The sequence below is a fragment of the Merops nubicus genome, unplaced genomic scaffold, assembly GCF_000691845.1.
Source record: "Merops nubicus isolate BGI_N331 unplaced genomic scaffold, ASM69184v1 scaffold2367, whole genome shotgun sequence".
Taxonomy (NCBI): Eukaryota; Metazoa; Chordata; class Aves; order Coraciiformes; family Meropidae; genus Merops; species Merops nubicus.
Window position 1 is genome coordinate 37,191 of NW_008620786.1, and position 12,437 is coordinate 49,627.

General features: G+C 39.8%; 1 protein-coding gene across 1 annotated transcript in view; it reads left to right on the top strand.

Annotated features, from left to right (window-relative positions):
• Window positions 1-12,437, top strand: part of KANSL1L (KAT8 regulatory NSL complex subunit 1-like) — a 55,236-nt gene that overhangs the window by 30,812 nt on the left and 11,987 nt on the right. Inside the window, exons 6-8 of the mRNA XM_008944203.1 lie at window positions 6,349-6,511; window positions 10,467-10,577; window positions 10,981-11,118. Coding sequence (XP_008942451.1) covers window positions 6,349-6,511; window positions 10,467-10,577; window positions 10,981-11,118 — 412 coding nt within the window. The remainder of the gene's footprint in view (window positions 1-6,348; window positions 6,512-10,466; window positions 10,578-10,980; window positions 11,119-12,437) is intronic.

Genomic DNA, 12,437 nt, shown 5'->3' on the forward strand with positions numbered 1-12,437 from the left:
GTTGCTACACTTGGTTACCCACCTGCTGATGAGATTGCTCAGCTTGTAATGGAACAACACTGGCTCTCAGCCCAGGCTGACTGCTAGATTAGGCAGATGTCTAAGGGTGCAGATGCAAAATGAGGAATGGCTTCTAGGACTGATACCTAGTTTTCTTTAGAAATGCATTTATATTCTCAATAGTAATCCAGCAAATTTCCTCCAGCCTTTCACTGAAAAAGGAATTACTTCTTAGCAGCATGGAAAACAGTTGGATTTTTAATGTAATGTTAGTGTGCCATCTCTAGCAAGTGCTTCTCCTATATTTCTTCAAGTTTTACATATTTATATAGCCCCTGGTACCATGGTCTGTGAGGACCCCCATTTCCTTAATGTCACTGGCCTGAGAGTAAGCTGGAACTAGGGTAATCTTGCTGCCACCTCCCTGTAGCAGATGTGGTTCAAACAGCTGGCAAGAGAGCACCTGGCAGGGCTGATGGGTGATGGTGCTCTGCAGACTATTCTGAGCAAGACGACTAAAGAATTCTGAACAGAGAATCACAGCAAAGTGCAGACTTCCTATGTGTAGGAGGTTAAATGCTGGTAGAACTTTGAGAAATTTGGTTTTTTGGATGACTGGTTATACCCCTTGGGCATTGAAGGGCATTTGGAGTGTTGTCTCTCATATCTCTTCAGATTCGTGCAGATTCTTCCCCCTCCACTGCCCAACAAACATGTTAGGAAAATCAAAGTATGAAACTGCAAACTGCTATCCCATCTGTCAGTTCAGAAGGGCACTGGGAAGACAGCCACATTTTTTCTCTTATCTACTGCCGTGCCACATACATTTACAATGCTGTCAAGAGTTTGAGTATTTAGTGACTGAGTAGCCTCCCAGTGCCTATTGAGAGATGCCCTGTATTGTCCTCTGCTTTTCTGTGTTTCTTTTCCAAACAGGACTACACCTTCCCCAGCTTGGTATTTAAATAGTGCTTACACAGAGTAGTATCTAAAACCACAGAACTGTGTGAAACTCTAGAGGACCTGTTAGATCTACACGATAGTTACACTGCAGTGGGGACAGATAAAACAGGACGCAGTGTTTGGTCTATCTGTCACCATCCAGTATCCTCAGGAGCTTGAAACATCCTTTGGGGCTAAATCCGCTTGTCCCCTCATTCGGAATGACTAAGTGCCACAGCTGATCTGTGAGTCATCTTTCGGCCGTGGAATGTTTTATGTCTTTTCTTCTTTCATTATCTAAATAGCTTGGTAAGGGCTCAGGCTGTTTCTTGATTGCGCAGAAGCCGCTTGGAATAATCCACGTGCCAAATAAACACTGGGACTGCAGTCTGCACTTCAGGCAAGAGGATCTGGTTGTGGTAGTACATTTCTCCAGCCTGCTTTTTAAGTGAATATTAAAAATTGCATGCAGGATAGCACTAAGGAGTAAACTGCAGGCATGATCTAGTAGGAGGACGTGTGTTTGCGGGCAGGGGTTGGAAGTCTGAGTGTGCTTCATTCGGAACACTGGATCTGCCACTCCTTTGCATTGTTACAGCTGGCAAGTCAAACAGGCCTCAGATAAACCTATCACTTGCGAGAGCTGGGTGGTCTCTGGAAACAGTAGAAGCCACTACTCTTTTTATGGCACTGATCAAAAATCTGAATTTGAGACAACCTGGAGGCTGAGTAAGTTGTGTTAGTGTTTTATGAAAGTCTCAGTTCTGTTCCTGGAAAAAATGGTCTCTGCCACTTTATCCTTATCGACAGCTGTAGAGGGGCCAGAGACAGATGAATTTGTCTATGTGCCAGGGGAGCTTGCTTTGGTGTACCTGACCTGCATATGGATTGCAGGCAGGTCTGCGTATAGATTGCATGGGAAAGGTCTGACCGTTTGACACCTGTAGAAACTTCATCTGGAGGGAAGGGTCTGGCGTGTTGGATGTGTCATCAGCACCATCTGTTATGCACCTTCCCGTGTAGGGGTGTCTTAGGTGCCTCTGATGTGTTAATGCCCATCTTCTCCCCCACTACCTGTTGATAAGAGAGAAGGTTTTTGGGGCTTTCAGATAGCCTTTCACTATCCATAATTGCGTGTTCCCCCGAAGCACTCTGCAGTGAAGTCCTGCTTAGGGAACCCCTGACGTTCAGCTTGTGAAATAAGATGTTTCACTTCACTATTTTCTGCCAGAGGGACTTGCAGCTTTTGCTCCAAGCAGGTCATCGTGTGCAGAAGAGGGAGGCCATGGAGAACTGGGCTGGCCTTTAAGGCAGATGCTAAAGCACAGAAGCAAGGAGGTAATGTGGTGCTCTGTTGGTTTGAGCTGTACATAGTGATTCTGGAAGATTAAAAGTTAGCAGTGTGTTTGGTGTTCGAAGAGGAGGCATCAGCCACCCACACAGTGGTTCTCTTGGATGTCATAATTAAATCTCCGCAATTTAGTCAACTACTCATTTACTGAAGAGGAGTTTTTAATTTTGAGGGGGATAGCTCTTCTTTGATATTGCTGAAGAGTTCTGAGTGTGTGTGCAGGGAGAATAAATGCTTTTTCCGTGCCTTTTTTCACTTATAAGAGTAATCAGAAGGAGGCATGACAGGTATTCAGCAGAGTGTATTTGGGCTAACTTAATTAACTTAGTGGATTCATACACATTGGTGTAATTGAACTCTGGCGCTCTGTGCTGCTGCACTTAGGCGTGTTTCCAAAAATGGTAGAGTTCTAGTGATTAGTAGCTGAATCCATGAAAGGAGTATTCACTTTGGCATTTTTAACTGGGAGCACAAAACATTTTTCTTTTAAATTATGGCATGCTTCACAGACTCAAACTTTTCTCTCTACAGAAGGATGGTTGGCTGGTGTTGTTCAGCCTTCTGACCCTCCTGGAACAGAGGCATGAGCCACTCCTGCTTTGATGCATCAAGTTATCACAAGTGCAAGAATTGTTTTGAATATCAAAATAAATCACTCAATATGTTTTCTGTGACCCCATAAAACAGGATTAAGGGGAAAAAAATAAATGCAAGGTTAAAATTCATAATACTCTAGAGAATTAGATTCTGTTGGTGACACCATTCCTTATGAAGTTTAAAACTGCAGTTTTAGTTGAAGGTTGCACAATTCTGATTTCCTCTTAGTGTGTACTTTCTTGTCCTTAAGAGAATCAATTTAATGTAATGTTATTCTTCATATCTGCTCGAGCTCAGGAAGCATGAGGTTTTGTATTTCAGTAATGAGGAAAAACATTTCAGGAGACGTCCAAAGAATAGTGTAGCAGGAGAAAAACTGATAAGAGTTTAGTGATGTCTCTTGCTTTCTGAAGGGTTGGCATTGTGGTCAGGCTTGCTGTAAAGGATGTCCTCTCAAAGCTGAATGCCACCATTTTCATGAAACCACTTGTCATTGCTGCAGCTGAACGGGTATATTTGTGGGGTTGTTTTTAGTTGGGTTTTGGTGGATTTTTTTTGTTGTGTTACAAAATCAGTAATTACCCAGTGTAAAAGCTACTTGGGTTGTATACTGTGTCTATACGAATTTGGAAGGGAAGTGAGTTTAGTTTTCCAATAAACAGCTCTTTAGTTCCCTTTCAGTAAGGTTTAAGCACTTTGACTGAGCAACACACTTTCATTCCAGAATGAAGGGTTTCAGAAATTTTTTCATCAAGAGTTGATTAAATCGACATTCCTGACAGGCATCATAATTTCACTAATTCAGCATTTTCCACTGGAAAACTACTCCATCAGAAATTTAAACCAGATCCGGTAGCTAGGAACACAGACGCTGCCAGATTTTTTTCGTTTTTTTTTTCTGTGAACTTCACAGGCATTTAAATAAAATTACTCTTGCTTCTATATAAGTCCTTATTTTCTTCCGAATTACAAACTGACTTAATGAAATATTTAATTATTTAGGTCTTGATGACAGAGCATCCAAGGAAATAATGCACAAATTCAGACATAACATTTTGTAACTCCCACCACAGGCAAGATGAAGGAAAGAATTTTGCATTTACCAATGCTGGCAAATGGATTTTAATAGTGTTTCAAAATAGCTTGAAACTGTGGAGGTTATTTGACCATGTATGAGTGTTTTCAAGTAGGCTTAGCTTTAAGCTATAGTCTAAATGTCTTTGGGCCTGAATTAAATTAAAGCAAGAAAAAGCAAGTCAGGACTTATAAGGGACTAGATGTCAGTATGTGTTAGTCTTAATCTGTATATTTTCTAGGTAATTTTACTGATCATTGTTCAGGGATTTCTTTTTGAAAAACAAGAGATTTATCGTTTCCTGTAATGTGGATTCATTTCTGAAAAAAAATAATGCAAGCAGAAGGGTACAGTCACAGCTTCAATAGTGGAGAATCATTAGATTGATTCATTTCTAAAAAACAAATATCAAGAGGAAATGGCTTTTGTGCTTTTTTGAAAAGCAAGCCCTTATTGCATCAAAGGTAGAGTGACTACCTAAAAGCTCTTTAAGCTTTAGTTTAATGGTCCGTATAATGGGAAACATTAAATTCACTGCAGCATTTTTCCCTCTAGTGTTTCCAAACACAGGTCCCAGTTCTGCCAACACTTTACGGATATTTGAAGTTTAACAGATGAAGAGTCCCATATGCCTGTCACAGGAAAATAACAGAGCATTGATTTGATGGAGTTTTGGGCTAGAGAAGAATTGTTTCCAAATTAAGTTGAAAGTACTTGTGTATATACCTGGGTATGGAGATCAAGGTGGATTTAGGACTGCTAAGGCTTTCCTGTGGGCAGAAAAAGGTGAAATACGAGAACCACACCACCACCACAGGGTCGTAAAATGCTTACTTGATTTTAATAGTTACTGCAGTACAATACCAGCATAGGGAATTTGTCAATTGAGAAGAAGGGAAAAGATGGAAAAGGGGAACTTTTTAATGGAATAGTCTCTGAGTTAGTGTGGGTTGTGAATACTGATGCCACCTGACGGAAGGACAGATTTCAGTAAGTGGAGGGGGATTTTATGTGGTGGATATAATCACTGCATCACTAACAACTGAGTGGCACTTCTAGAACACAGCCTGGAATATTTCAGGGAGGAGGAAGCAGCTGAAGAGGTTTTTTGGATTCAGAAATCAGAAGTACTGAAAATAAAAGTAAAGTTTGTTTGATAGTCTTACTGCTGATGCACCTGCTAGCTGTTTTCCTTTCATTCCATAGAAAGTCATAAGAAAATCAAGACAACCACTACTACATTCATTCTCACCATTTTTTACATTGAAACCCGTCTCCAGGAGATGATAAATATGGCTGTATGCACAGGGTCAGACTGAGACCCTTGAAGTACCCCAGTGCCCCCTGCCCTCCCTTCCCCTTTGTAGGATCTGCAGCATTTAGCAAAGCATCAGAAACCTGTGGAAGCCTTTAAAAATGTCAGTACCTTTGGGGTTACTACCACAGGTATCCAGCAAGGCTGAAAGTACCATAAGGAACACTATTTCCCTGCAGTCCTTTTGTAGCTTATTCTGAAACACAGACTACTGTTGATAGCTGCCCTGTAGTATCACATTTAGTTCTTCTCTTCTGCCTTTCAGATCTCAATCTACTGCTGATACTCTGCTGCTTATTCCTGTCAGTTTTCACCCTGCCCGTTGCCTTACTGTCCTGCTACCTCACACCTACCAGTTCTGTGTAATCCATCATTTTACCTCCCATATTTTAACAAGCCTTGCAAATAAGCCGCTAAATTAATCTTCCTCTGCCACTCTCCTCTTTCTAGTAATTCTGCTTACTACCTATTAATCAATCCTCTCTGTATTTATTGCCTTTTATCTCCTTTTGTTTGTGTTGCTTATCTGATATTTAAATTATAACAAAGTAATGTCTTTTCCCTGTTGCCTTGTGTAAGTACACAGTGTGCTCAAAATGTTTAATATGAAGTCTTGCATTAAAATGTATGAGCTCAAACTGTCTAGAGATATTGATACTAAGAGCCTTACTAAGACTAAGAGGATAAACAGAGGAGACCCCTGTATTTAGTCTGGTAGTTTTGTTTGTGCATCTGTGTCATGCCTATTGTGCTGGAATGGAATTTTAAGGGGTATTTGTTTGTCATAGGATATATCAAAATAATGATTGGAAACAGTTACATTTTGTATGGAAACATTGACAGCTGTTTCCTGGCCCTAATTGAGGGTATTTTTTTCTTAACATTGTGCACTATAGTCCATGGTAAGTGGAAGTAAGTCATATTTAGACTATCTGAAGTTTGTAGGAATGTTTTTCCCTTTCCCATATTGAAGAATGTCACTCACTGACTTTTTTTTTTCTCTTTTGGTCTGATTTGAAGGAACTGAGTAAAGGAGATGTTAACCTTTGTTTTTCTGTGTCCTTACAGACTTCACCATCTAGAGATGCCTCCTTTCCATACAAATCCCAGTTACGATATGCAGTGCCAGCCTCTACTCTGAGCAGTAGTGACTACAGCACAAAATCTAAAATAAAAGATTATGTGCAAGAGTTGAACTCCTCCTTCCATCCGGTCTTATCATTCCCTTCAGGTAAGTAGCACCATGACTCTAACAGATGGTGGTTATGCTTCTGTGGTGGTTATGGAGTAATGTTTCTCCTGAGTGATTTTTAGGTCTTATTTCTCCTTCAGAAAACCTCTCATTGGCAAAATACATGAGTTCAGACTAAACAAAAATCTTAACTTCATCCTGACAGTTGAAAACCAGATCTTCTAGATTTCTCATACCAGTAATGTGATTGCAACCAAGAAAGACTGGTCAGGGAAAAGATGGTTTTTGCATGTTTCATAGTCTGTCTAACTGAGTCAGTGCCGGGCTTTTGCCAACGCACTACCTTACCTTGCTCGTGTTGTATTCTTAAGCAACTTTCCATTCAGGCCCTTTGGATAAGGTCCAAAAAGCTTTATTTAGGTTTTCTAATTGTTTTTGTGATAGTCAACCTTTTTTGTGATCTTTGAAGTGTATGGTTTCTGTCATCTGATTCTTTAATCTTTTTGAACAGCAATGCAGATGATGTTGTTTGTGACTCAGCCCTGAAACTAGTGCAGGTGCAACCTGACAGTACTTGAGGCTTCAGAATAGCTTATTTAAATGCCAGCAGAGAGGATTCATACTATTGGATTTTGTTGGGGTTTATTTTATTTTAGGAAAAACCTATTTCCAGGTAGTTGCTGTACAGTACAGCAGTTCTGCTCTTCTGGGGGGCTTCCTTGCCGTGTAATAATCATGGACATGAGGCTGGGACTTCCATGGAATTGTCTGAGTCTATAATCAATTCCCAGAATGATGGTATAGACACTGCAGCCTGGTATTAGGAAACCAGGGATTAAATTAAGTCTTTGGTTTAGAGAGCTATTACACTGGCCAGTAGAGAAGACCCAAGTGTGGACATTCAATCCTGAGGTCTCAACTCTTGCAGGTTTATGAGGGTTTACATCTGATGTATGGGTTAAAGAGGAGATTATTTTGAGGAGCAGATAGGGGAAGGAGAACATTCTGAGAGCAACAGCAAACATCCCAGTCAGCAGGACATTGTTGTGGAAAAGAGAGAAGAACACCTCTTAAATCTTTTTTCTTTATACACGCTCTCTATCACCTACCCTGTGACTCTGACAGGCCAGCTGGACAGGAGCCAGGAGGGTAGAAGTCTGTTCAAGGATAGTCATATAAGGCTATGCCCCTTGTGTCCATTCTTATCTTACTCTTAAGGAAGACTAAGTTTAACAAGAATATTGAAGTTTTCTTTTCTTGACAAATGATTCGTCATCATGAACAAACTGAAAGGCTTTGGATTGCATTGTGGCTACTATTGATCAGCTTGCTAGGATGGAGAAACAAAAATGTTATTTTAGCTTCATTCTGATAGCAAGAACTTCTCTCTTTTGTGGAATATTTATTCTCTTTTAAAGGAGTGTTAGCCTTGTTAATAATAGTTGAGACAGGAAAAAAGTGCTAGACCCACTATCTCCTGCTCAGATGCAGTCCTTGTTTCTGAGGGAGGCTAGATTCTTGCTTTACTCTGTGCTTTGTCTACTTTGCTCTCTCCACCTCCTCATGAAGACCACTAGCCTTATTTGTAATTTTCTTTCATATGGAAGAACTATAGTGAATAAATGCATGCTAAAAATTTTCCAACTTGGTCAGATAGCCTGATTCAGTTTCATGTTTTCTTTGCAGCTTCCTTAGTTTCCCCTTAGTTTTTCCCTTTCCAGAGATAACCTTTCTTAAAATAATTGTTGTGGTGTGCCCACATCTTTTATCACTCTTTTCTGAATAAAAAAAATTTGTCAGCAAAGTGAAAGAAAAGAGTTTTCTTTTAATTTCCTCTGTATGTTAAAAAAGTATTTGTTCCATTTTGAAACTCCTGGAGTTTGATTTCTTCAGTGTGCGAGGAGGGATGCAAATTCAAGATGCAGATGTTCTCTCTTGTATCTTGTTTTTTACTCTCAAAGTACTTACTCTATTGTTTTTTACTTTCAAGGGAGAACCATAATTAACAGACAACCTATTAAATAGTGTAGCAGGACTGCCTCATTAGTGTACTCACTTCTGGAAGCATAATTGTCCTTACAGTTCTAAGTCTTGCCTTCAAAGTTTCCAGATTACCAAGGGTCTTGACCAAAAATACGTCAGTGCACCATCCCTTGAACATAAAAGTACCTCTTTAAACTTGCACCCTGATCATGGGAAAATTGTAGTTTTTATTCAAGAAGTTTGGTTTTCTGGTATTTCTACATCTAGCCTGTGGATAAAGTGGAACAAACACTCCTGCTCTTTTGATTAAGAAAGAGGAGCTTATAATAACAATAAAAAAATCTCTGAGACATCCAGGTGATTCCCCAGGAAAACAAAAGCAGGAGAAATGTTTTGTTTATATCTTTACTTAAACATTGTGACTAATAAACCTTTCAAACCTTTTTTATGTTTTATTCGGAAGTAGAGTAGGAAACTCGGCAAAAGATCTTGGGGGGTTATGACAAAATATCTACCTGGATTCATATCAAATTGAAATAGCTTGTTCTTTTTACTTAGCAAAATAAGTTGGAGGTTTCTGTCCTGGCAAGTCCTGTAGACACATGATGCTAAAGTTGTATGTAAACAAAAGAGGTTTAATGCCTGTGCTTTGGCCCTGCCCTCGGTTCTCTTCTCATTCTGAACATAACAGTTGTCAAGCCTGCTTCTTGTGTTGACATATTTCCTTCTACTTAATTTCTCTTATTTCTTCTAATTTTGTTTCTGGAAAGGCTTTTCAGATAGAGCCTGTTTTTCTTAAGCCTTCCTGCCTTACAAAAGTGGGTAAATTCCTTACCACTTGAGATGTTTTGCACACTAATTCAGGGTTAGAACTCCCTCAGGAAATTAATTATATTGCTCCATTGTAGCCTTTGCCAGAGAGAGAAAGGAGGAGTGTACCTTGACATTACCTCTAGGCTCCCAGCAGTGACACTTTCCAAAAGCGTTAATTACTTGTATCCGAAAGGCTGGACCAAAGCCTTTTCAGGTTACAGGAAAAGTGCACTGTGTGCTCTCCACCATACTGGGATTTGTGCAGGAGTAAGTCAAGAGGGAAAGACCTAAGTCTTACTCTCACTCGATACCCTCCAGAGCATGTTTTCCTGAAGAATAATTCTCTAGTAATTGCAGATACAAACATAGTTTATTCCAGAGTAAGATAACCTTGCTCTTGGAACACGAAAAAAAGTGCTGTTCATCTCCTAAGTGTGTGTGCCTGCACAGGGATTTGTTCAGGAGCGTTCCTTAGGTTTGGGTCCTACCTTGATCTGAGTCGTCTTGTCAGGCCTTAGAAGCTACTAGGGCTGGAGAGCACTCAGAACCACTTAAGCATGTGCTGCCATGGTCAGCATGTGTGGCAGTGTAGCTTCACAGCTAAAAATGGATTTGTTTTTACCATGGCGTAACTCTCACTTGCTGTTACAGAAAGGTGGGTACCTTGAGTTCTTACCTCTAGGCAACTACTGGACTTCATCCCATATAGTACTTAGATAACTGATAGGAGAGGCTACAGGTCTTTGCCTGCACTGATGGTTAGCAGATAACACAATAACCATTGTACACTAGCTATCCTGCTGAGAAATACCTTACCTCAAAGTTTCTCTTTTGTTCATGCAGAAGTCACTTACTCAGAATGGCTGGCTGGGCTTTTTGGGGATATTTTTGCTGGATTTTCCTTTGGTCTCCCCAGTTTCAGGACATGTTTTCCTATATTGTCTTCAGCTTGGCCTTGTGAAGACACTGCTGTCACAAAGACAAGTGATCAGTCCTCTCACGAGTTACTGAGCACCACTGTTCTTCATGAGTTGAAGGACTCAAGGCAGCAATATTGCTTGTAGCTTATATTACATAGTGTTAGTACATAGACCTTTAGTGTTGATGTATTGTGTCATTATGTTGATGTATAGTGTCACTGGCTCACAGGTTGACATCTTTCTGATACAGACCCCATGGATATTTTTTTTTTAATTAGATATTCCTCTTCACATATACTTTGAAACATTGTTAAGGAAGGATGACATCAAAGGAGAACCCGTTGATGCCTCATCTTTGGGAATGGAGTTTAAAGTATCTCCAGACAATGGTACGTAAAGCAAAATATTTTAATATTTGCAAGACTGTTTTTCATTCATTTGCCAGTAACTTCTGCCCTGAAGAGGTTCAATTTATAAACTTAGACAAAGCAGGTTATCAGTGAAGGTAAGTGGCTAAAGCTTTAGGTGGAAGAGGGATCTCTTCCCAGACCACAGGGTCACGTTCTTCTTTGGTGCACTGAAATGATCTCATCAGAGCTGTAGGAGGACACTGAGTGGGGGGAGTTTCGACCATGGGTTCTCTGCAGACACAGGTGCCTGACCACAGCACTGATGGCTATCTGGATTCCTGTCAGAAGTCTGGGGTTTTTTTCCATTATAAAGAGTTCAGCAGTTGAGATTGCACCAACAGAAAATAAGTTTTCAACTTGATACATTCTTTGTCTGTTGTAGACTACAATCAACATAATGTTTCTGTCAAACAATGGAGCAGTGGCTCTTTATCTAATTCCAAATCTCAGTCAATGTCAGGAACATCTGACCAGCTGTCAGAAGGAAGAAAGAAAAGACATCTAAGTGAGACAGCAGTCGGTAAGAGAAAAATGATATTGCTTAAGACAGCACTACTTCTTTTAAAATATATACTGTATGAAGGAGTTTGTTATCATTGGACCTTGAGAATTAATTTTAAGTTGTCTCCATAAAGGATGCTGCTATGAAACTTTACAGGAGTGAAGAAATGGTCTTAGGACACCATGAAAATACATTGCTATTTTAAAGCATAGTAATCCTTCTCTTCCTTCTTGAGTACATATTACAAAAGGAGACAAGCTTCTGTATTTTGTTTTTGGAATACTTTTACAAGAAACTGCTCAGCAGTCCAACTGTTTTTCTAATGCTGGGTGTAAATATTTTTTATATGAAGGGTTTTTTTATAGTAGCTAGTGAAACAGACTGAATTGAAAAGTTATCTGTCAAATCATGTGCCCAACCAAACATTTACTATTCTTGGCATCTTTGGTCAGCTATGTTTCATTTGTTGTGTACTGTCATTCGTGGTTCTGGTTTCCTTCCAGGCTATTAAGAGGACTTGTGGGTAGCCAGTGCTTATAATTAGTTTTTTCACTGTTGTTATCTTTGTATTTCAAGCCATTGAATCTCTACTTCAGCACTTGGTAAATTAATAGAAAGTGCTCTGAAAGTTCTGTAGAATAATGTGATAATGTAGGGACAAAAAATTCAGCATGCCATTGTAAAGACAAATACCATCTTACCTCTCCAGGCTATTAGAATGTAAAGCTTAACAGATTCTGTTACAGATTCATTTATGTGAACTTTTGGAAAACCTTTGGCAAAATTCCTCAGAAGACATTTGAAGAAAATAAATCACTGTGTAAGAGAACAAACTGTTTTAGTTTAAAATTTCCCCTAAGAAAGAATTAAAAGATATAAATGATCAGTTAACAGTGAGGAAGAATACACTTCTGGTGCCTATCCAGCTAAAACTGCTAGTATAATCCTGCAATACAGGTGGAGGTGTGGGAATTACTGCAGAGATGATTTAAACAAAAATTGTGAACTATTAAAAAACAAAACCAAAAAGAAACACCACCACCCCAAACCATAACCTCAAGCCAAAACAACCCTATTGATTAGAAGGGTTTAAGAGAGAACAGAAGTTGGTTTTGGACACACTGAACACTGTCCTGGGTTTAGATGAGGGATTTTTTCCCAGCATCATTCCCATGTGCCTTATGTGCAGCCTTCTCTTACCCTCTGTGCCTGTCTCTGTGGGGGGTGCTGTCCCCCCTCACCATCAATGACCCTTTTTTCCATGCCACCCACTCCCGTAACCAGTCACTGGTCCTCAGAAGGCAGGTTCTGACACAGTGTTTCTTGCACCCATGTTC